The sequence below is a fragment of the Geotrypetes seraphini genome, chromosome 10 (assembly GCF_902459505.1).
Source record: "Geotrypetes seraphini chromosome 10, aGeoSer1.1, whole genome shotgun sequence".
Taxonomy (NCBI): domain Eukaryota; kingdom Metazoa; phylum Chordata; class Amphibia; order Gymnophiona; family Dermophiidae; genus Geotrypetes; species Geotrypetes seraphini.
This window is the reverse complement of record NC_047093.1, coordinates 139,387,545-139,413,714: the sequence shown is the minus strand read 5'-3', so window position 1 is coordinate 139,413,714 and position 26,170 is coordinate 139,387,545. Positions and strand designations below refer to the sequence as shown.

The window sequence follows — 26,170 nt, the reverse complement described above, 5'->3', positions numbered from 1 at the left end:
TCCTGCACAATTGTATTCCCTAAATATAGATCCATTGATTTTAACAACGGTTCAAAAATTGGAGAATTGGCGGGTCTATCCACTATCTCTACTGGGTAAAATAGCATTGTATATCATGGTGTTGGTGCCTCAATGGCTTTATGTATTCCAAATGATCCCTGTGTTACTTTCTGCTCGTCACGATAAACTGATTGGGAAGAGTATACAGAGGTTTTTGTGGAATGGGAAGAGGGCTCGATTATCCTTGTCTCATCTGGCCCGCCCTCGGGATCGAGGTGGATTTGGGCTCCGCAATCTTAAGTTACTGTCTTGGGCGTGTCAGATGAGACATCTGAATGATTGGTTTCGAGGCACTGGACATTTCTCCGCCCCTGAACCTGAACTTTTACTTTGTGCACCTTATCACTTTAGTTATCTGCTTCATGTCTCTACATTACCGAAGCGGACATCATCAGCACGGGACCTTTTTCTCATGCCTTTGAGACGTCTATGGAGGACACTGTGTCATCAACTTCGACTCTCATTCCAGGTGACACCTTACTTACCTTTGCGGGGCAACGGAGCATTCAGAGAGGGCCTGGACTTGGAGTCCTCAGGGGTGTGGACTTCAAGATCTAACCAATACCTGTTTCAGGTGGTCCATTCTTCGGGTTCCTTGAAAACATTTGAGGAGCTCCGGCGCGACCATGGCTGGAGGTCTACTGACTGGCTTTCCTACCTTCAGCTATCTTCATACGTGAATTCCTTACCGCGAGCCTCCCTCACTGATTGTTGTATGGAGTCCATCTCTGAAGCGTTGAGTCTCTCGGCCCAGGTACCGATTCCACTGCGATTCCACCATCGTCATCTTCAGGAACAATTGGGGGAACCTTCTTATGACACTATTGCATTACGATGGACTCAGGACTTTCCTTGTGAGGTGACTGCTTCTATGATCCGCAGGGGGTCACTTTGGGCGGTCCGGGTGACCCACAATGTACTTTTGTTTGAACTCAATTACAAATTTCTTCACCGGCTCTACAGATCTACTTCCTACCAGTTTCGTGCTAAAATGTGCACGTCAGACCAATGTCTTAAGTGTCTCCACTCACCATCCACTTTGGGTCACCAATTTTGGTCCTGTGCTAGGATATCAGCGTTTTGGCATCAGCTAAACTTACATGTTCAACTCATGTGGACTTACAATTTTACTCTAGCTCCGATTATGCTATTTACATTGGAAAGTATTCCTCTGTCTGCACCGAAGGGATTTCGAAGTTTTCTGTCCAAGGCGGTCTTGTTGGGGATAAAGGCGATCTTGCTTTGTTGGATAACTGCTGATTCTCCGACCCTCTCTCGATGGCGCACGCTCATGATTCACCAAGCTTCTATGGAGCGACTTGGTTTCTCTTCATTGGACTCTGCACAGGGACGGTCATTTTGCACATGTTGGTTACCTTTTTGTGACACATTGACACCTAGAACACGTAGTCATATACTGAATGTTTAATGTATTTCTGGGAACTGCATCGGATTGTGCTGTGTATTTTGTTTTGGTTAGGGATTGGGAATGGGGATGGGAGGGTGGGATGTTGGGAGGGTGACATATTTGGTACATGGTGAAGTTATGATGGATCTTGGTATTCAAACTGTATTGTTGTATACCGTGGCTTTTTGTGAGTTTGTAATTCTTTTCTGAAAATTTAATAAAATATATTTGTGAAAAAAAAAAAAAAATTCAGTCTTAGTAGTTTGTCGGTCCACAAAATAATTATTTTATTTCCACCGGTCCATAGGTGTAAAAAGGTTGAAGAACACTGCCCTAAACTGTACCGTTCCCTCAGGATTTTGCAGCTCAAATACATGACTTCATATATCTTAGCATTAAATCTTAACTGCCAAATTTCAGATCGTTCTTCACGTATCACTAGGTCCTTCCTCATGTTATTCACACCATCAGGGGTCTACTCTATTGCAGATGTTGTATCATCTGACAACCCTTCAGCAATATCATTTATAAAAATGTTAAAAAGAACAGGCCCAAGAACAGAACCTTGAGGCACACCACTGGTAACATCCCATTCCTCAGAGCGATCTCCATTGATCACTACCCTCTGTCACCTTCCACTCAACCAGTTCTTGACCCAGCCTGTCATGCTGGGACCCATCCCAAGGGCACTCAGTTTATTTATTAGACGTCTGTGTTCTTATGTTCTTATCTAAATACACCACATCTAGTGCATATCCTCTGGTCACCCAGTCAAAGAAATTGATCAGATTTGTCTGACAAGACCTACCTCTAGTGAATCCATGTTGCCTCCGGTCCTGTCATCCACAAGATTCCAGAAACTTACCATTCTCTGTTGTAAAAGCGTTTCCATTAATTTGCGTACCAAAGAAGTCAGACTTACCAGCCTGTAATTCCCTACTTCTTCCTTACTTCCACTTTTGTGGAGAGGGACCACCTCCTCCCTTCTTTTTTGATAGCCGTTTCGAACTCAAATTGGTAAAACGTGGTTTATTAATGTAATTTAATGTTATTCTCTAAGCCTGGCATGAATGTTGCTTCGTGGTCAACTGCAGTTTGATAGAGCATTGGCTCACGGGTGTTCCACCTGGTGATGCGTGCAACTTACAGAATACTGAGTTGCGCACTAGAGAATGACACGGTGACAAAATTCATCACCGTCCCCGTCCCCGCGGTTAACCGTGGGAAATAATCCCATGTCATTTTCTAGTGTCTATTTCAACCTCGGTCCTTCTACACCAGCATTCTTCAAAGCAAAGCTTGCGGGTCATTGGCTGTGCTTATGTGAGCCAAGGATAATGAAGCCATTGTGACATCACTGATGTGATTGACTCTTAGGCACTGGTGGATTGAGGCATTATGACATCTGGATACCAGAGACTGTGTCATTCTGTAGTGTCTATTTCAACCTCAGTCCTTCTACACCAGCATTCTTCAAAGCAAAGCTTGCGGGTCAGTAGTTGTGGCCATTCATACTCGGTGATTCTTCCCTCTCTCCTTAAAGAATGACATGAAGATGGTTTCCCGCGGTTATCCGCGGGGACGGGAACGGTGATGAATTTTGTCACCGTGTCATTCTCTGTTGCGCACGCTGCAAGGAGTACTTAAGCATGGTCACGCGTGCCTGAAGCAGTCACGCCTAGATGTCAGCATGCCAAGACCGCGGTGCACTAGCATGAGTAATGAGTTAGTAATGAGTTAGGCGTGCTCTGGTTTGTTTTTTTTTTGCGCATGTCTTTCTGGAACCTGTATTGTGGCGCGACTTCGTAGAATCGCCACCTTTCTGAAACGCTTCATGTAAAAAGATAACAATTCCAAAATCCAAAATGTTCTATTTTGCAGAACTGGACCATTTTGCTAATTCTAAGCAGTTCAGTTCTCCAGGTACATTAGATAGATTGTGAGCTCGTCGGTACAGATAGGGAAAGTGCTTTGAATGTGGCTGTATAACTACAAAAAAAGGTGGCATACAAGTCCCAGTCCCCTCCCCCCCAAAGAAATTTGAGGGATAAGGGCAAACCTCCTGGCCTTCATGGGGAATGGGGACTCGTATACTGCCTTTTTGTTGCTTTGGCGTTTCAAAGCAGTGGGTACTGGAGGATTAAGTGACTTGCCCAGGAGTCACAAGGAACAGCATTGGGATCTCACAGCCTCTGGGTGAACCACAGCCCTTCCCCCCTAGTGATGGAGCAGGAGAAGTTTGGAAAACACCTACTCTCAGTTCCTAGAACTATCCACACTCGACGGGATACGATCTTTTCTGTGACAGCTCCTCACTTATGGAACTCGCTAGAGAACAAACTTTTCTAGATAGATTTAAAGGGAATCTTAATTACTTTCTTTTTAAAGATGCATTTGAACGTTAATCACCAAATGATAAGTGTTTTAACCTACTGTTATTCCCTTCTAGGTTCTCCTTTCCTTACGCATTGTACTTCTTCCCTCTTTCTTTTTGTTCCTGTCATGGTTTACTTGTCCATGTCTGTCTTTTATTCCCCAAATACTCTGTCATTCCCTGTTTTAAATTTTGTACGTGGCATTGAAATTATGATAATGCATTTGAATCAACATTTTATTAAACTTGAAACTTGGCAAAGATATAGCAGCTCAGGTAATGCAGTTGTCTGCAATTTCTGACCTCACTTACTGTTTATCATTTTAATTGATTCAAAATTCCCGATCTCGTCTCACTGTGGAAATTAACCTCTGCACAGTGTACTTCTTTTTTTTTTTTTTTTATAATTCTTTATTCATTTTCAAAAAATTACATTAAGTGTTAAATATTTTCATTCACACTAACAATAAATACATCACTTATAAACAATCATTGGTATATTACATAGATTCTTATCCCTACCCCTCGCCCATCCCTCCCAACCATATACTCCATTATTGTATGATATATGTAATAATAAAATACCCCCCTCCCTACCTCATAAACTGATAAACATAAGGGAAATAATTTTACTTAATCCTGACAATATTTTGTTAATGGTTTCCACACATCCTGAAATTTCTTAAAATATCCCTTTTGTAAAGCAATAAATCTTTCCATTTTATAGATATGGCATAAAGAATTCCACCAAAAGTTATAATTTAATCTCCTCCAGTCTTTCCAATTATATGTGATTTGTTGAATGGCAACCCCTGTCATTATTAGTAATAATTTATTGTTATTCGCAGAAATCTGACTTTTTGCTCTCATATCCATACCAAATATCACAGTATCATAGGATAATGCCACTGGGTTCTCTAATAAATTATTACTTCTGTAACTGGTGATGTAATGCTCCGGATATTTATTTGTAGCATTGGAAAGGAGAAGTTGCACGGGACAGAAGCTAGTGTGGAGGATGAAATGTTAATTTGAAGGTCTTCTGATTTGGAATAACAGTGCCCCTCCCCTCACACACACACTTCAGTTTTCCATGCCAGGAGATGGTATTAACCTTCAGCTGGCACCTGTTGCTGGAATGTAGGGGAAGTCCCCGAGTTCTCTTGTGTTTCCTTCTTGATTCATAGAGTCCAGGGTGAAACTCACTCATGTTCGCAGGTCCTGGCACTACAAATCTCCACTGGGCTTAGAGGTTAGCAGGAAGATCTTGCCAAGTGACTCCTTGACAACCTACAAGCAGACTTCAAGTTGCAGTGCAGGGTGCCTCTAGTGGTAGTGGGCTCAGTCTCGGAAGAGACATCCCACGGGGGATCAAGGCCACGCAGGAGTGACTACAGAACACTTACTAAGGGAGGTAAGCAGAAAAGTCTCATTAATGTTGGAAGACGGGAGATGGGATTGCCGACTACCTTTGCTCCTTTCTCTCCTCCTAGGACAGCCTATGGTTTCACCTGCATTGCATGCTTACCCCCTCTATTGAATTCCCCGTTTGAATATTTAAGTTCTTCTCCCCAGTAGAGAGCTGCACGGGAACGGGGACGACGGGAATCCCACGGGACCCGCGGGAATCCCGCAGGTTCCCCCTTCAGGTCACGGGGATCCCGTGGGGACACCCCTCGCGCTCTCGGGGATCAATGCCGTTCCTATCTGCCCTGCTGTGAGGCCTCGTCTTCCATTTTCTTCCTGCCCTGCTGCAGCACACATAGCCAATCGGAAGCCTTCACCGATGTCAGTGCTGACGTCGGAGGGAGGGCTTTTTTTTTTTTTTTTATTAGGATTTTATATACCGCCTATCAAGGTTATCTAAGCGGTTTTACAATCAGGTACTCAAGCACTTTTCCCTCTCTGTCCCGGTGGGCTCACAATCTATCTAATGTACCTCCCTTCCTCCGACGTCAGCGCTAACATCGTGAAGACTTCCGGTCGGCTGTGTGCGGCAGGGCAGGTAGGGAGAAGGCAGTGGCTACCAAAGCGGGGGGCAGTCCGCCCCGGGTGCAGCCATGGGGGGATGGACGCTGAAAGCACATGGGGAAGAGAGAGTGGGGAGAAGACGCTGGCAGGGAAGAAGACAGAGATGCCAGACTATGGGGGGAGCGGAGGGAAGAAGATGGGTGCCAGACCAATTTGGAAGGGGGGGAGAAAGGGAGAGGCACAGTAACAGAGCAAATGGAAGACGCAGAGAGAAGAGAGACAGTGGATGGAAGGAATTGAATGAGAACATGAGGAAAGCAGACACCAGGCAACAAAGGTAGAAAAAAAATTCTTTTTTTTTTTTTTTTGCTTCAGGATAAAATAGTATATTAGTTGTGTTGATAAAAATTTATAAACATTAGAGGCTCTGGTAGAAACCCATTTACAAAGTATGTATTCTTCCCAATTAATATTTCCAAATTAATAAAGTCTTTTTGCTTATTTTTAAATGGGTTTCTACCAGAGCCTTTAATTCAGTAGCATAATTAACTGAAATAACTATTTCCGAAGTTTATAGGGACGGGCGGGGACTTAGGGGATTCCTCGCGGGGACGGAGGGGATTCCTCGCGGGGACAGGTGGGGACGGAGGGATTCCTTGCAGGGACGGGTGGGACTTTGGTGGGGATGGATGGGATTTCTGTCCCCGCGCAACTCTCTACTCCCCAGTCATTCCTGTTTACAAGCTAATCTAATCAGTACAGGTTCAAGGCGATTTACAAGATAATTACAAGATATTTACAAGATAAGTTATGTAGCAATAGGAAATAGGTACATCACATTGAGGAGGAAGCTTACACTGTTACAAGAGGGGAAAAAGTTACAACACATTGTAGAGGAAGGTTGCTGCAAGAGAAGAGGCAGTTACATTATGCTCTGGAGGATGGTTACATTGTCAAGGAGAGAGAGTTGAAAAGAATTTTATCAAACAGGTGTATTTTCAGTCTTTTCCTGAAGGTTTGGTTGTTCCGTTCTGTTCTTATGTTCATTGGAAGAGCGTTCCAGGTTCTTGCTGCGACATACGTGAAAAGGGTGTTGAATGTTAGCTTGCACTTCACTCCTTTGGATGAGGGGATGATCAGTTGGTGGGTATCGTTGATCCTGGTTGAGGTGAAGCTGGAGTTGGAGAACAGTTGGATTATCTGACGAGGTAAGTTGGTGCTTAGTGCATGGTGTACAATGCAGGAGATTTTGAACATGATTCGGGCATTTATAGGCAGCCAATGAAGTACAACTGTCAATTACGCAGTAAGGGGGGGGGGCAGGGAGTAGTCTGCCCCGGGTGCCATCTTCCTAAAGGTGCGGCATCCCTCTTCCTCTCCACACCCCACTCTTCTCCTTGCCTTCCCTAGCGCGAGGTTGCAGCCAGCGTCAGCACTGGCGCTTTCTCTGATGTCACTTCTGGGACTCGCGTCAGAGGAAGAGCTGACGATGGCGCAAGTAGCAGATAGGGGTTGCTGCTCGAACTGGGGACATTAAAGAGGTACGATGGGGGGGGGAAGGGGCGCACACGTGTGGCAGGAGGGGGGTGGGGAAGAGAGCAGGGAAGGGGTGCCTTTCACCCTCGCTATGCCACTGACCCTGGCCACAGCCTCTGGCAAAAGATTCCGTGGTTTAATGGTGCACCTGACGCAGCTTAAAATGGAATGCCATCGGACAAGCTCAGGCGTCCTGCAGGAACTCCAAAAATGGGGTGTTTCTGGGAGTGGGCATTCCTGTGCAATCCAGTTACTGTATGCAAATTGTTCAACAGAAGGAGCGTGAGCCCTTGCAGAGTACAAAACGGGTGGCAGTCATCTCTTTTAATGGTCATATGCTGATACTAAAACCACTTTCACTATCCATTATGTATAATAGTAGCACCATTAAATCAATCTTAGTATATATTTTGAATGTAATATTATACACTGTGTTTCATGAAGTTAAATTCTCCTGGTTTTTTTTTGGTGGGAAAAAGCCTCAGCTCATGGAACAGTGTATAATATTACATTCAAAATATATACTAAGATTGATTTAGTGGCGCTGCTATTATACAGTGGATAGTGAAAGTGGTTTTAGGTTCAAACAATTTTTATTGAGGCAAACAACAGCAAATACAACACCAGGGCACCCCAAAGGTGCACAGTACAAACAATGATGCATCCTACAGCTCCTACAAGAAAGACCCGCTAGCAAAACTCAGGAGGATATTCAGGAAGACATCCAGGACTGTAATCTCGAAGCCTGGCAGATGACCCCCCAACTCAAGAAGCAACGAACCAGCACACACCCCCAAGAAACGCAGAGTGGTTGTCAATGGGGACTCTATGCTGCGGGGAACCGAGGGACTGGTATGCAGACCAGATCTACAAGCAAGAGAGGTCTGCTGTCTACCAGGAGCCAGGATCCGGGATGTGACTACTTGCGTAGGAAACATAATCAAGCCCCATGACCACTACCCGATGCTCATCATCCACGTTGGGACAAATGACACCGCTAGAAACTTACCGGAGACGATACAGGAAGACTTTAGAGTCTTAGGAGAGAAGCTGAAGCAACTAGAAGCGCAGGTGGGCTTCTCCTCCATCCTACCAGTAAGAGACAAGGGGAGATCCAGAGAAGAACGGATCAAGAGGACTAAGGAATGGCTACGGGGATGGTGCAAGGAGATGAACTTCGGCTTCCTGGACCACGGAGAGGCACTTCAGGGACTACAGGGACCAGATGGGCTGCACCTAACCAGAAGAGGGAAGAACGTCCTGGGACTACGCCTGGCTCACTTGCTCCGGAAGGCTTTAAACTAGGTGAGCCGGGGGAGGGGACCCACTCTCACACTCGTAGGGTAAGTAATTCTGTGGTAAGTAATCGTGCGAATACTAAAGGAGACAGTGGCAATACCAAAGGAAATAAAGGCATGATCGAGGAAGACGAATTATCTTGCGTCAATACAGAGAGAGGCAGAGCGAGAGACAGAGACTTAGTATCTGAGGTAAGTAATCAGGTCGGTAAAGTGGGGGACAGAGGGAGGGACGGATACTCCATCTTGGAGTCAGAGGTGAGACATTGCATGGACACTGAAGGAGGCAGAGGCAATAGTAAGGGTGACAAATGTAAGATTGAAGGGGACAAAGGCAAGATTGAAGGGGACAAAGGCAAGATTGAAGGGGACAAAGGTAAGATTGAAGGGGACAAAGGCAAGATTGAAGGGGACAAAGGCAAGATTGAAGGGGACAAAGGTAAGATTAAAGGGGACAAAGGCAAGATTGAAGGGGACAAAGCAAGATTGAAGGGGACAAAGGCAAGATTGAAGGGGACAAAGGTAAAATTGAAGGGGACAAAGGCAAGATTGAAGGGGACAAAGGCAAGATTGAAGGGGACAAAGGTAAGATTGAAGGGGACAAAGGCAAGATTGAAGGGGACAAAGGTAAAATTGAAGGGGACAAACTGTCTCAGACAGAAAACACTCCATGCAAACAGAAAGAATGGACAGCCATGTATGCTAATGCCCATAGCTTAGGCAACAAAATCCTGGAAATGGAAATGAGAAACGCCAACCTTGACATAGTGGCGATATCAGAAACGTGGTTCTCAGAGTCCCACAGATGGGATATGGTCATACCAGGATATAACTTACTCCGTCAAGACAGAGAAGGCAAACCAGGAGGAGGGGTAGCTCTGTACATTAAAGAAGACACATTAAAGAAAATCACAGACATCAAGTATACGGGAGAATCTCTCTGGGTGAACCTTGCCAGGGGCAATAACAAATGCCTGTATCTTGTCCCTCTAGGGACAAGCGATCACAATATGATCAATTTTACCATTGGCATCGGAAAAGGGAAACCAATCAAGACTGAAACCACGACCTTTAACTTTAAAAAAGGAAATTACGACAGCATGAGAACTATGGTTAGGAAACGGCTCAGGAAGGGCATAGTAGACATCCAAACAGTTGAACAAGCATGGTCTCTACTGATAAATACCATCACAGAAGCACAGAATCTACACATTCCGAGGTTATCCAAAGGACGGCGTAAAAAGAACAAAGGTGAACCAGCATGGTTATCCAAAGAGGTAAAAGACGCAGTGAGGGAGAAGAGGAACTCGTATAAAAAATGAAAAACGAGAAAAAACAATGGAAGCCTGGAACGGTCACAAAATCGACCAAAAAAAGTGTCATAAAGTGGTAAGAGACGCCAAAAAAGTCTATGAGGAGAAGATAGCGCAGGAAGACAAAAACTTCAAGCCCTTTTTTAGATATATAAAAGGAAGGAAACCAGCAAGAGAGGCGGTGGGCCCTCTCGACGATCAAGGAAGGAAAGGGGCAATTAAAGAGGACAAACGGGTTGCGGATAGGTTAAATTCATTTTTTGCCTCAGTCTTCACAAAGGAGGACACTTCAATAATGCCAGACACAGGGAAGATATTCACCGGGGGCACAGAGGAAAGCCTAACAACAGTGAATGTGACGTTGGATAAGATTTATTTTCAGACTGATAAACTAAAAAGTGACAAATCCCCTGGACCGGATGGAATTCACCGGAGAGTATTAAAGGAACTTAAGGAGGAAATTGGCGAACTACTACAAACCGTAGCTAACATGTCAATTAAAACTGGGCAAATACCAGAAGACTGGAGGATAGCAAATGTCATCCCAATTTTCAAAAAAGGATCAAGAGGGGATCCAGGAAACTACCGACCTGTGAGCCTCACATCAGTTCCAGGGAAGATAATTGAAACACTAATTAAGGAGAACATTGTATAACACTTGGAGGACCACAATCTAATAAGGCCTAGTCAGCACGGCTTCAGGAAAGGGAAATCATGTTTGACAAATTTACTACAATTCTTTGAGAAAGTGAACAAACAAATGGATGGTGGAGAACCAGTGGATATAATTTACTTGGACTTTCAGAAAGTGTTTGACAAAGTCCCTCATGCAAGGCTTATGAAGAAACTACTAAGCCATGGAATAGGAGGAGAAGTACACAGATGGATCGGCAAATGGCTTGAAAACAGAAGGCAAAGGGTTAGCATAAATGGGAAATTCTCGGACTGGGAGAAAGTGACCAGCGGCGTGCCCCAGGGCTCGGTTCTTGGGCCTATCTTGTTCAATATTTTTATAAACGATCTGGAAGAGGAAACAACATGCAATATAATAAAGTTTGCTGATGATACAAAACTATGTCGGGCGGTTGGCTCTCAAAGGGACTGCGAGGACCTCCAGAAAGGTCTGAACCAGCTAGAAACGTGGGCGATAAAGTGGCAGATGAACTTTAACATAAACAAATGCAAGGTGATGCATCTGGGAAAGAAAAACAATGAACATGAGTATAAGATGTTGGGGGTCAAGTTAGCAAAATGTGAACGGGAAAGGGATTTGGGGGTACTGATTGACAGTACCCTAAAGCCATCGGCACAATGTGCGGCGGCGGCGAAGAAAGCAAATAGGATGTTGGGCATAATTAAGAAGGGGATTACGAGTAGATCGGAAGATGTTATAATGCCACTTTATAGAACAATGGTCAGACCGCACTTAGAATACTGTGTCCAACACTGGTCTCCATACCTTAAAAAGGATATAACTCTGCTGGAGAAAGTGCAGAGGCGAGCTACGAAACTTATTAAAGGAATGGAACATTTGAACTACAAAGATCGACTCAGGAAACTGGGACTGTTTACCCTTGAGAAGAGAAGACTCAGAGGGGATTTGATTGAGACTTTCAAAATATTAAAAGGATTTGATAAAATAGACCAAGAAGCAGCATTACTGACATTTTCACATGTGACACGGACAAGAGGTCATAGCCTGAAACTGAGTGGCAGCAGGTTCAGGACAAATGTCAGGAAATTTTCTTTCACACAGCGCGTGGTGGATGCTTGGAATGCACTCCCGGAGGAGGTTGTGGAGGAGACTACTGTATTGTTTTGCCTTTTGTCTTTGTTTTGTTCTATTTCTATCATTTAAATTTCTCCAGAATTCTACTGTTCAACGGCTCCCCCTTCTGCTTCTATTCCTTTCTCTCCTCTCTTCTACCTTCCAAAGTATTTAGATCAATGCTGTCTTATTAAAATGTTTATTTTATTTTTATTTTTCCTCTAACTCTACTTTTCACTTCTCTATTACCCTCCAGGTACTTTAGTTAGATTGTGAGCCTTCGGGACAGTAAGGGAATTTTTCAAGTACCTTTCTTATTTCTAATCTTAATGTATATTTTCTGTAAACCGCTTAGAACCTAACGGATGTAGCGGTATATAAGAAATAAATTACATTACATTACATTACTGGGATTCAAGCGCAAGTTGGATGCATACCTTCTTGCATATCATATTGAGGGATACGGTAAATCCGGGTCTCCATAAAGGAGTACCTAAATGGGCCGCCGCGTGTGTGGATCGCCGGACTAGATGGACCTCGGTCTGATCCGGTGAAGGCGTTTCATATGTTCTTATGTTCTTATACAGACCACCAAGACAAAAGGAGGATGCAGACGATGAACTAATGGAGGACATTGAGACCATCACGCTGCGTGGAGATACAGTGCTGATGGGAGACTTCAATATGCCCGATGTGGACTGGAACAAACCAGCGGCTACAACCAGCAGCAGCAAGAGGCTGCTAGCCTCCATGCGAGGAGCATGCCTCAAGCAGATGGTATTAGAACCCACCAGGAATCAGGCAATCCTAGACCTGTTACTCACCAACAGAGACAGTGTCACAGAGGTATCGGTGGGAGATACCTTGGCCTCCAGTGACCACAACTTGGTGTGGTTCCACCTCAAGAAAGGAACCACTAGGTCAAATACATCAACTAAGGTCCTAAATTTTAAAGGAACAATTTTTCAGGGCATGGGAGACTATGTCTACAAAGTGCTGCAAAACCAGAGCACGACAGACAGTGTAGAGGTTCTATGGTTGGCTCTGAAATCTACCCTACAAGAAGCAACCAACATATACATAAAAACCGTGAGCAAACGACGCAGAAAAATTAGACCACAGTGGTTCTCCGCGGAGATCTCAGAACTAGTAAAGCAAAAGAAAAAAGCTTTCATTACCTACAAACTATCACAACGACCGGAAGCTAAAGGAACTTATCTGGTGAAGTCTAGAAAAGTTAAAACGCAAGTCGGAGAGGCCAAACTCCGGATGGAAGAAAACATAGCTAGGCAGGTAAAGAAAGGGGAGAAATCCTTTTTTTAAATACGTTAGCGACAGGAAGAAGAACACAAGCGATATTGGGCGCCTAAGCAAAACTACTCAATAACTACTTCTGCTCAATCTTCACCTGCGAAGCGCCAGGATCCGGTCCCCAGCTACAGACAAAGGGGAGCTCGGAGGACCCATTCCGGGACATGGAATTTACTGCGTGCGATGTCTACCACGAGCTATCAAAACTAAAAATAAACAAAGCTATGGGCCCAGATAATCAACACCCTAGAGTACTTCGTGACTTGAGAGATGTCCTGGCAGAACCGTTAGCCGAGCTCTTCAATCTTTCCCTAAGCAAGGGAAGAGTGCCCCTGGACTGGAAAACTGCCAACGTTATCCCGCTCCACAAAAAGGGATGCAGGTCAGAGGCTGAAAATTATAGACCGGTGAGTCTCACATCAATAGTGAGTAAACTCATGGAAACGCTGATTAAAAACAGATTGGACACGATTCTGGAGGATGAAAGATTATGGGATCCCCACCAGCATGGCTTTACAAAGGGAAGGTCTTGTCAATCCAATCTGATAAGCTTCTTTGACTGGGTAACAAAAAAACTGGATGTGGGTGAGTCCCTGGACATCGTTTATTTAGACTTCAGTAAGGCTTTTGATAGTATCCCACACTGTAGGTTATTGAACAAGATGAACTTGTTAGGACTAGGAGAAACACTGACAGCATGGGTAAAAGACTGGCTTAGCGGAAGACTTCAAAGGATAGTGGTAAACGGTATTGCCTCAAAAACGTCAGAAGTGACCAGTGGAGTGCCACAGGGCTCAGTCTTGGGCCCGATGCTATTTAATATCTTTGTAGGGGATCTGACTCAGGGACTTCGAGGCAAAATTACATTATTTACCGATGACGCTAAACTATGCAACATTGTGGGCAGGGCAACAGAACCTGACAGCGCAACCATGCCCAACACTATGGAGCAGGACCTGCTTTTACTGGAAAAATGGTCCAGTACTTGGCAACTGAACTTTAATGCCAAAAAATGTAAAGTAATGCATCTTGGAAGCGGAAATCCATGCAGAACATACACCTTGAATCGTGAAAACTTAACAAGAACTACTGCAGAAAGGGACTTGGGAGTTCTCGTCCGGGAAGATATGAAAGCTGCTAATCAGGTGGAGAAAGCTTCAGCAAAGGCCAGACAAATGCTGGGTTGCATCAGAAGGAGCTTTATCAGCCGAAAGCCGGAAGTCATACTGCCGTTGTACAGATCCATGGTGAGACCTCACCTTGAGTACTGCGTCCAGTTTTGGAGGCCACATTATCAAAAGGATGTGAAGAGAATGAAGTTGATCCAGAGAATGGACACTAGAATGGTCTCAGGACTTAAAGATATCCCATATGAAGAATGTCTGACTAGATTGTGCTTATATTCTCTCGAGGAGCGCAGAGAAAGGGGAGACATGATAGAAACATTCAAATACATCACGGGCCGCATTGAAGTGGAGGAAGAAATCTTTTTTCTTAAGGGTCCCACGGCGACAAGAGGGCATCTGCTAAAACTTAAGGGGGGAAGATTTCATGGTGACACCAGGAAATACTTCTTCACCGAAAGGGTGATTGATCAATGGAATGGTCTTCCACGTCAGGTGGTCGAGGCCAGTAGCGTGCTCGACTTCATGCTCGACTTCAAGAGTCGATGGGACAAACAGGTAGGGTTGTTACAGAGTTATGCTTAAAAGATGGATTCTCAAGGGAGGGAGGGTTCTTGAGTGGGCAGACTTGTTGGGCCACTGGCCCTTTTCTGCCCTCATTCTCTATGTTTCTATATTTCATCATATACAATAATATAACAAGCATGGACAAAAGAAGAGTAACATCAACCAAACTCCCCCCCCCCCCATCCGACTCTACATAGGGTGAGCGAGATTAATAGGGGCGGAAAGGCACTCCGAGGCCCTGGACTCTTATGAGCCCCAAAGATGCCGCACCATCCCCTCCCCCCACCTAAGCCTACTTATCCTATCCATGACTAAGTGCCAGAACCTTTCAATACTTTGAAAGTGGTTTTAGCAATTTCATACGCTAATAGTGACATTAGTACATGGCCATTAATACAGAGAACAGAAAATTGGCCATTTTTCAGCTGCAGTAAAAGTGGCCTTAGAAGGCAGAAAAATCCCATGTAAAGGCATGCTAAGGATATCTTGTACTCTAGCTTAGTAAAAGGAACTTTTAAGCTGTGGCATAGCAAAGGCCAGTGGCGCCCCCTACACCACACTCATCCCGGTCTCTTCCCCCTTACCACCCGCTCTGGGCTCTTTGGGGAGGACGGAATACAAATCAAATTAAATAAATCTTTGCCAGCACGAGCAGCTTCTCCAGCCTACTGCCTGCACCGGCGTTGGCTTTCCCTCTGATGTCACTTCCTGGCCCTGCAACCCAGAAGTGATTTCAGAGGGGAACCAGGCCAGTGCGAGTAGCAGGCCGGATAATTTGTTTGCGCTGGCAAAGATTTGAATAGCTACAGGGAGGGCGAGTGTGGCATGGGAGGGGGCAAAGTGCCAGAGCCCCCACCAAGGCAGTACATGGGGCGGTCTGCCCCCAACCCCCACCCTCTTACTACACCATTGCTCTTAAGTTTATTTCTTTAGCAGTCACGGCACACTAGGTTGAAAATTTAAACGTATTGCCCACAGTGATTAAAATATCTTTTTCTTGGGCGATGACTCCTCTCAAAACCTTTTGGGGGGGATTATTTTTTTCCTGTCTGCCATTTGAATGACTGAATAATGTAGTGTCGTCTGCAAATTTGCTTCTTTCTTCAGATCCTTTATGAGTATGTTAAAAAGCATCAATCCCGCTACAGATTCCTGAGGCACTCCATTATTAACCCTTTTAAATTGGGGGGAAAAGGGAGTCTTTCCTGTCTTTTTGGTACCAGAGGAGCAACCCAGAATAGAGGGACTTCACCATGTAGCCCCTTATATCCAAAAGAGAGATAATTCTAAGATTTATCGTTTGATGCAGGTGGAAGTGTCTGGTACTGTCATCCTGGATGGACAATGTTGCTGTGGCTGCTGATGTCCAGTGAGTATGTGATTGGAGGTGAGCGGGCACTGGGAAATTAAAAAACAAAACTGGGATTCCCTCATAACCTCAGTAGCTGAAAAGGTGTTTGAGGACAGAATGGAGAGAAGAGAGAGTGATGGACAGTATACAGTGTGTGTGTGTGTGGGGGGGTTAAGATAATGGGATGTAAAATTGTTAAGATAGACGGACAGATTGCTAGATGAGATCCTAAAGCAAAGGTTTGCAACCCTGTCCTCAGGACACACATAGCCTGTCAGGTTTTCAAGACATCCACAAAGAATATGCAAGAAATAAATTTGTATACAGTGAAGGCAGTGCATGTTAATTTATCTCATAGAAAAATAGAAATATAGAAACATGATGACAGATAAAGACCCATCCACAGTAGAGGTCTGCACGGGAACGGGGATCGCGGGAATCCCGTGGGTCCCCCGGGGTCCCGCGGGAATCCCCCTAACCCACGGGACTCCCACGGGAATGCCCCTCTGGCCCACGGGACTCCCACGAGGACCCCCCTCTAGCCAACAGGACTCCCACGAGGATGGAAGGCTTTGGAAGCAGGGTTCATCCATATAATATAATGGACACGTCAGCCTTAGTAAAAGAGGGGGTTTATAAGTTAATTACCTGAACAGAAAACAAAAAAAGGGTTCCACCAAAGAGATTCCACAAGGAAAACAGCAAAAGAAACTGTGGAATTGATGATCCTGTCAGAAGTAATTGCTGCTTTTTATGGGGACGGGCGGGGATGGAGGTAATTCCTTGCGGGGACGGGTGGGGACGGAGAGGATCCTGGCAAGGACAGGTGGGGATGGGTGGGATTTCTGTCCCCGTGAAACTCTCTAATCCACAGCATCCACAATCTCCTCCTCTCCCTAAGAGATCCCATGTGCCTGTCCCACACTTTCTTGAATTCAGTCTTTGTCTCCACCATCCCTACTGGGAGACTATTCCAAGCTTCTACCACCCTGTCTGTAAAAAAGCATTTCCTTAGATTCCTCCTGAGCCAATCATATCTTAACATCATCCTATGCCCTCTCATTCTGGAGGTTCCTTTCAAATGAAAGAGACTCGCCTCATGCACATGTAGATATCCTGAAAACCTAACTGGCTGGGTATGTCTCAAGGAATGGGATAAGAGCCCACCGCTTTGATAGTTTTCTCTTAAGCAGTATATTAGGTCTTAATTGAACTTGAAAATTGTAGGGGCCAATGTAAAGGGCCACACCCAAGGCCCCTAAGGTAGACTCGCCCCCACAACCATTACAACTTTCTCAGAGTGCCCAAGCCATCATTCGCACTCATCTGTCTCACATCTGAGCCCAGGAATTACCCAATTACCTTTTCTCTCTGAAAATATTCTTTTCCAGAAGTACAACACACATCTCACATACACACAAAGGAAATATCATATATAAAAAATACCCAAGCAAGCCAAACATTTTATAATCCAATTTATGTGTCACAAACTAGAACCACACATTACAGAAAAAAAAGGAGACAAGAGATGGCAGCATTTAATTTTCACGTGTCAACTTGTCTCTCCTCCCTTATCTCTCCTTATGCTCCCCCCCTCCCTGATCTCTGTTCATTGGGCAAGCCCCTCTTATCTGTACCCTTCTCTTCCACCACCAACTACAGACTCCGTCCCTTCTTTCTTGCAGCACCGTATGCTTGGAACAGGTTGCTCGAATCAATACGTCATGCTCCATCCCTGGCAGTGTTCAAATTCAAGCTAAAGGCCTACTTTTTTGAAACTGCGTTCAACTCTTAACTCCCACTCGCTGCTGTCAGATACCTAGACCCACTGTATCATTCCCTCTACCATAATCTCCCCAACCCTATAATGTCCTGTCTAAATTAGATTGTAAGCTCTTCTGAGCAGGGACTGTCTATTGTAAGTTAAAATGTACAGAGCTGCGTACGCCTTTCAGCGCTATAGAAATAATAAATGGTAGTGAAACGAACAGGATCTGTTTCTTGGTCCCAAAATCGTCCTGCAAACATTCTATCATCTATTTCAGACGTCTGGAGGCAGTTCCCCTTAGAAAGAAAGATACGCAGACAGAGTTCTAAAGGGATAGCCTGTTTTATTATCAGTCTGCATTCATTTATATATCCTTCACATGGGTCAGTGGTAAACATCACAGGAAAAGGGGGATGGACAAGAGAGGGGAGGGGGTGTGTGAGCAGGATATGTACATGGCAGGGGGGTTTGAGCTTTTATTGTCTCAAAGACGAAACTTCGTTAACATGATTAAATGACCTCTTCCCAAACCATCAAGAAAGTAAACACGAACATTCTGCATTTGATTACCTCCAGCACAGGCAGGAACAAAAGACATAAAATATGTGTGTCCTTTTTAAATGTGTCCTTTCATAGACAGAGACAGAAAACCTATCCTTTCCTTTCAATCCCCTCTTATGTCATGAAAATGACATCATAAATGCACAGCATGAGTGTGGAGGGAGAGATATTCTAGATATGTCTCTTGAGGAGGGGTTTTAGGGGCTGTAATATGAGTCAAACAGCGCAGGAACAATCTAAAATTACATAAGCAACAAAAGTGCAGATAATAATAAAGATTATAACAATAAGAAGGTCTTTCACCCACCCCTGCATCCAAATAAAATACAGATCCCAAGGATTAGATAAACCAGAATTACGTTTAAGTTCAGCATAGAGGTCTTCTAATTTTTTAATGGCCATAGTAACCTTACCCGTGGGACCTGCATTGTCAGGAATAAAGGTGCAACAGGATAAAGTACTGGGGAGAATTTTACAGACACCCAACAAAGCGTTGCTGATTATAATAAATGTAATTAATCCAATCAACATTCTTATTGATAGTAATAAGGGACTCAAACCTAGCCTTAACCTGGTCTCGGGCCTTGAATTCATCTGGGACCCCTCTTGGGACCCCTATCTCATCTATGTATAGCTTAAGCACACTGGCCTATCTACTGGCTGGGTAGTTTAACACGGATCAGGAGGTCTCCACAGAGCCAGTAAATATCACCTAAAGCAAAATCTGATGCTGCAACAGTGAAGCATACCTATAATTTCCAATAAAGAATACTAGGCTGTAGTTAAATTTCCAGTATGCCTCGGACAATAGTTTCTGATTAATACATTAACACATTTTAGCTAATCATGATTTAATCAGAACTACTTGAAACCGTCTTCCTGCCCTCAGGGTCTATCTGCATCCCCATGCCAGAGTCAGATTGATACAATTTCCCGTAGGCCTTGGCTGACACCAGCTATGCCAACCAAAAATGCTGAACGCCTGCAACAGCTATGCTGACATCTTCCATATTCTTTGAAATGAAAGCAAACTTGTGGTACCCTTAGCCAGCTTGCCTCGCTTATGCCTTGCCAATCTCTAACAGTATATCAGCACGTCCCCTGTCCTCCAAGCTATGAAGATGAATAGTTCCCATTATGAGTTCAAACCTCTGTCTTAGGTTGCATAGGTCGTATCTATATCTTACCCGTCGTTGAGGGATGCAGGAAACTTCTCAGGAGGCCCAGGCAAAAAGATACAAAGATGTCATAAGAGAGTATGTAAGTATGGGATATGGGATAATATTATCTCTGACCCTGGTAATGGTAATGCAATAGGCCATGCCAAATTAAAACCAAATTAGAACCAAATTAGCAAGTGTCAGAGAAGATACTGGAAATTCATGTATAACTGCCTTAAAAGCTAGAAGGAACTTTGTGAGAAAAGAAATGTACACGTGTTTCATAACAATATATAGCAAAATTTGTACAATAATTAAGATAATGATAGGGTGAATTAAAACATTAAATACATGGTTTGCAGTGGGCGAATACTCAAAGAAAAGTTCCCAAACTTGAGACATGAGCATCTCGGAGCAAATTTTGTGCAATCTGTTCATTTTCAAAAGTGATAGTATGATTCACTTCTTTGGAGGTTTTCTTAAGTTGTTCAATAAAGTTCAGCAGCTTATGAAATGTCTCATTGCCCATACCAAGAGGTAGTAGATGTACAGTGTATGAAATAAAGTCTGGAATGTCCGTAGAATAGGTTAAATAGGTGGAATTGTACAGCAAAGCGTTCTTAGGAAGGTGGCTATATCCGATGAACAGGAAACATTGTGTAAAAGTCTTTGCAGTCAGGGTACAGGAAGATGAATTACAGTCTCTTTAAACTGGTGAGATGCACGCTTGGGATGAAATGTGCACAGGATCTGTCAAGTCACTGGAAACTAGTGATGTTCTCCCTTGAGATGAAATGATGTCTGTGCATACAGGGAGGGATTTGAAAAGAGTCCCGATATCATTCAGCAGCTGTGCTTCAGTGTGATCCAAATAAGAGATAGAAAACGGGAGAGAAACCATGTTGCCTGTACTGAATGGAGAGAGAGAGAGAGAGAGAGACCAGGTTGCCTGTACTAAATGTGGCAACATGTGACAATATTAATACATTTACTTGTTATAGTTATGGCAAAAGAGAGACAATATTCAAGTACTTAAGGTTCTTAATCAGACATTCCAAAAAGATATGTTTTTGTGTGCTGCATATAACTATTTTGGCAATTCAGAGAGACCATAATTCTGTACTGAATGTATTTAAAAAATTATGTCAGAAATGTGTACTGAATGGTTCATATCTAGTGAGCACCATAGAATAAACATGTATAGATATAGAATAAAACCTTTTCTTAAAAATATAACCCATAACTAAGCTACATTTAGCATATGCAAATTATAGGGAAAAAAGAACATTGCGCATTTGGGCTAGTAAAAAGTGGGAAAAGAGCTAGCTCTAGAAAAGGCCAATATTATGTATCCTGGGGTACCCCTCAAACCAAAACAAGTAGACAAAACACAGACCACATGGCACAGACAAAACACAAAACACATAGCTCTAGGCTTCAAACTATTCTTCCATCGGTCAAGTGTTCAGAGCTGAACTTATCTCTGGAAATAAACACATTGTTATAGAAAAACAAAGCAGAGATGAACACATGAGTAAAGTATATGGACAAATAATGCATAGCATAACCATCTCATATTTAGAAAAGCTAATGTCTCTTTGGATCGTCTTTATCTCTGCAGTGACAAAGAGGATCCTTGGAAAACACCAGAAATATCCTTGTGCCAAAACTGGGATGGGCATGCATATATCCGAACCGCTGCTAAGAAAAAGAAAAGAAAAACACATTTTAATTTTGCAACATCCTAATTTCAGCTAAAACAATAGGAAGTAATTTTTTCCATTCACAAATGTGCCAGCAGTGGCTTTCCAGATTTTATCTTTAATAGTCCTGTTCATGCGTTCGACAATACCGGAACTCTGTGGGTGATATGGGAGATTAAATTTCCACTCAATGCGGAGTGCGATAGCTAAATCTTTGCATACTCTGGCAGTGAAAGCAGGACCATTATCTGAGTTGATGTGTGTGGGACATCCCCACCTAGGGATGATTTCGCGAAGTAAAATGTTCACCATAGTCTGAGCAGTTTCATTTGTAGTGGGAAAAAACTTCAGGTTATCGGGAGAACATGTCAACAATAACAAGGGCAGCTGGTATACAGGGTTTCCCCTCTTTGCACCAAAGTCCGTCCGAAGGGCGGCTTTGGGCACCGGCCAGATGGGCATTGATTAAGCCAGTGACCCCCTCTTCCGTGAGGAGCGGACAGGTGCGGTCCCCAGGTAGGTAGCTGGCCCTGATAATGCAGGATTTCCCGAGGCTTAGAGATCTCAAAGCGTAGGAGAGTGTTGTGTAGTGGTTAGTGCTACAGCCTAAGGAACCTGAGGTTTGGGGGTTCAAACCCCGCACTGCTCCTTTTTCCAATCTGAAATTATGCACGAGAACTAGTGGGCCATTCTGAAATCATTTGTTTGACCAGAATCTGCAAAGGAGAATGGAGGTTAGAAAGGAAAGGCTGAATAAGTAGGGAATCCATATTTGCATGGGCACTAAGACCTGCCTCTTGGGTCCAGGTATCATTAAACCTATCAAGCTCTGTCTGCAATCCTGATCGAATCACATTGGATTCCTGTTACTCATCGCATTACCTTTAAAATCCTACTTTTAGTTTTTTTAAAACACTGTCTTTGAACGAACCCCAATTCATTAATAACTATTTATTCCCCATAGTATATCATGTTATTTAAGATCCATTAATCAAAAACTCTTAACAATTCCATCTCTGAAAGTTATTGGAACTCGTCATCATGATATCTTCTCTGTAATGGCCCCACAATTATGGAACACCTTACCTCAGCATTTAAGAGAAGAAAATTACCTAAACCATTTTAAAGGCAATCTGAAGAGCTTCCTTTTTAAAGACGCCTTTAATTTATTTATTCCCTATTCCTATTGTTTTCACCATTCATGTCTTCTTTAATACAATTGTAGTTCTGCCCTTTTTTCCTTATGTATCTGTTAGTTTGTATGTCAATATGTCAAACTCATGTAATTTACTATAAATAAGCTTATGTGTACACCTTGTTTTTATTTGTAAATCGCTTAGCAAATTAAATTAAGCTATTCAATAAGTTAAAAATAAACTTGAACTTGAATCTCACAAATTTCCATATTTTTTTTTGCTCTATCTGTAAAACTGATTCCTGCCCATGTATCAATTAAAGTTAATTTATCCTGACCCTCTTTGGTAGTATTAACATTGGGGCAGCCGCAAGTGCCCAAAATCAAAGGTGCCACATACCTCAAGCTGAATTCAGAGTCTGACTTCTTTCCCTTATCCTGTGTCTCCAAAAATGAGTCCACAGGAAAGTGATAGGAGTCCGGCAGGGCTGTGAAGGTTTGAGTGACCTTGGTATTTAGATACAGAAAATCAGGACATCCCTATGCACTAACACTGTTTTTTTTCTGGCTGTCAAATCACTTTTTACTCTTTCCAATTCTATCTGCATTGTATCTCGATCCTGTTGCAATGCATTATATAAAGGCATCACTAAGAAAGAAAGATAACGCCTCCAAATTATTCAAAATACTGCCATTAAAATCATTTCAACTTAAAAGCTCAAAAATTTGATCATGTCACACCACTTTTGATTAACTCCCATTGGCTTCCCATAGATCATCGATTTACTTATAAAATAATGTTACTGATACATAAAACCATAGCTTCCGGTCTACCTGATTTCATCAACAGGTTATTAATCCCCCACAACCTCCATCGCACATTACATTCTTCTTATCAAAACCTGTTATCCATTCCCTCTTTAAGACACATTGGCACCATGCATACTAATATCTTTTCTGTGACGGCCCCTACCGTCTGGAACTCAGCACCAAATTATATAAGAGAAAGTTCATCACTTGATAAATTTAAAACTAGCTTGAAGGCCTTTCTTTTTAAAGACGCATTTGGAATATAATAGTCCTTTTAAGGACTGTAATGGGACTTTGCTCCTTGCTTTTCTTATTCATTTTAATCTTTTCTACAAAGTGCTAGATTAATTATTTTTTGTTTCCTCCCTTTTGTTTTGATCCTTCTCTCTTTCTTTTTCATTATAATTTGTTTTGTTTTTAAATATATGCCTTTCTGACTGTCTGTTTTAATAATTACACAAATGTATTTCTACCCTTTTTCATTTTGTTTCGGTAAGTTCCCCAAACTAACCTGAAACCTAAAACGGAATTTTTTTTTTCTTTCCAGCGACACAGCACAAGAAACGGCAGAAATTTAAACCTATAAGCAGTGCAAACACATACGGGAAAGGATCGGTGAGACAGAAAGATGTGAGCCGGAGGGAGAGTATCACACACACGGGCAACATAACAAAGTTTCAGAAATCATATTCGTTCTGTCCACTGAATATACATTAACATTTTATAACATTTCCAATATTCTTTTATCATTCTTAAAACTTATTTCAGACAATTTGTCTATGTATCAAACAAGCTGCTGAAAAGTTCTCAGCCGGCCTACAAACAGTGTAATGTAATGTAATGTAATGTAATTTATTTCTTATATACCGCTACATCCGTTAGGCTAGTCAGCCTGCTTGTCACTACAACAAAGGAGAAGGAGGATGAGAAGGAGGGGCTGCCCTCCCCCTCTTCCCGCCAAAGACTGCCACAGAATCAGAATCAGATCTCCGACTCCAACTCAACCACTTCACCCATACCACACATCCACAACCTGGTTCACTCACATTCAATTCATATTAAGCCCTACAGGGTTCACCACTTTCACCTACCCTATTCAACATTTACATATCCTCTCTAGGACACCCACTGCAAAAACCAAACCTGATCTAGTACATATATGCAGACGACATCTCCATCCTAATCCCAGTGAACAGCATAACAAATGAAACCTCAAAATACATTACTCATATAATGACCGAAATAGAACATTGGACAAGCAACTTCAAACTGAAACTCAACACAGAAAAAAAACAAAAATCTTCCTTGCAAGCCCAATGGATAAAATTGCCAATTCAACGCTACATATAAAAGACCATGATTACCCAATTACCAACACAATAAAAATATTGGGAGTCACATTGGACACACACACCTCACTATGATTGAACACACGAATATTGTGGCAACAAAATGTTTCACGATGTTATGGAGATTAAAGACCATTAAAACATACTTCGACCCCTATCGTTTAGATTACTAGTGCAATCACTAGTGCTTTCTACCCTGGACTATTGTAATATCGTTTATTTGGGTATCATTCAGAACTCAGCTGTCCGCTTGATATATGGATTAAAAAAGAATGACCATGTCACCCCCACCACAAACCACTGCACTGGCTGTCAGTCGAGGCAAGAATATTATTCAAGTTCTCCTGCATATGTTTCAAGCTAGTTTGGGGACTAGCACCTATGTATCTACAAACCCACTTTGCACTCCACAACTCAACAAGACAAACCAGAAACAGCTATCTTTTTACACACCCAAGCATAACCAATTGTAAATACAAAACCTTTCTGGACAGAACCTTCATGCTCCAAGCAAATAAACAACAACATTGGCTAGACAGTCACATTAATAAAGCCGAACTGACCTACAATGCCTTTAGAAAACTCATAAAAACTACCCTATTCGACAGATACATCACCTAAACAGAACCTCACCAAGTACTCTTTCTTTTCACAATGCTCTCTGAAATCCTAATTCTTGCTGTTTCTGAATCTCTAAACAAACTGTACATTGTAATTTTTTTCCTTTTTTTTAGGAAAGCTGCGATTTTTCTTTACAGGTCCGCTCCGAAATTCTTAGCAAACATTATATTTTGTAATTTTGATTCCTAATAGTCTCTGTACTCTGTACTCCCTCCACATATTGTAAATCGCTGAATGTCCAGCTATCTTAAATGTAAACCGCCTAGAAGTTGCAAGATTGTGGCGGTATAGAAGAATAAAGTTATTACCATTATTATTATTATTACTGAAGCGAACAAAGCCTCATCTGTCTAGGAGGGAGAGAATCCTAAGTGCCTTTATGACCCATTACAAAAACAATATCACAATGCAGGAATTTTTTTTCAATAACAAAAACAATATAACAATGCAGAAATTTTCGCTTACCTTACCTTATAAGCGAGATACATTAATAATATACAATATAATCTTATACTCTATAAAATCTTATCTAAGCGATAGAAGAGAAAAGCGCATGCAAAGAATGGTACAGATGACAGAATGAGCAGACGTTTTAATCCACAATAGAGACTTTCCAAAAGTCTTCACTTAATTTCATTCTTCCCGAAAGAATGGCAGCTGCTTATTTTCGCGGCGGGAGCTTACCGAAAACTCCACATTAATATTTGTCCTTGTCAAAAGAACAGTAACCGTGGCGGGTTTACCAAAAATCCTACAATATAAATAAAGGGTTGGAACATGATGCCCCAGTACCAGTGAGTATTAAAGAACAGAATTCAAAATTCAGAAATACTCACAAAATATTGGTAATGTCAAGTCCATCGCGGACGTAGCCCCCAAATTGAAACGAACAGGATCCGTTTCTTGGTCCTGAAATCATCCTGCAAACATTCTATCATCTATTTCAGACGTCTGGAGGCAGTTCCCCTTAGAAAGAAAGAAT

At 42.7% G+C, this 26,170-nt stretch overlaps 1 protein-coding gene across 4 annotated transcripts in view; it reads left to right on the top strand.

Annotated features, from left to right (window-relative positions):
• Window positions 1-5,042: 5,042 nt before the first annotated feature.
• The window catches only part of LOC117368355, a 48,192-nt gene continuing 27,064 nt past the window's right edge, over window positions 5,043-26,170 (top strand). Inside the window, exons 1-3 of one of the 4 annotated variants that reach the window (XM_033961936.1) lie at window positions 5,043-5,256; window positions 6,867-7,021; window positions 16,040-16,117. In XM_033961936.1, the coding sequence (XP_033817827.1) occupies window positions 16,075-16,117 (43 nt within the window). In that variant the 5' untranslated portion in view covers window positions 5,043-5,256; window positions 6,867-7,021; window positions 16,040-16,074. The remainder of the gene's footprint in view (window positions 5,257-6,866; window positions 7,022-16,039; window positions 16,118-26,170) is intronic. The other 3 variants (XM_033961938.1, XM_033961937.1, XM_033961939.1) reach the window with 3 other exon arrangements.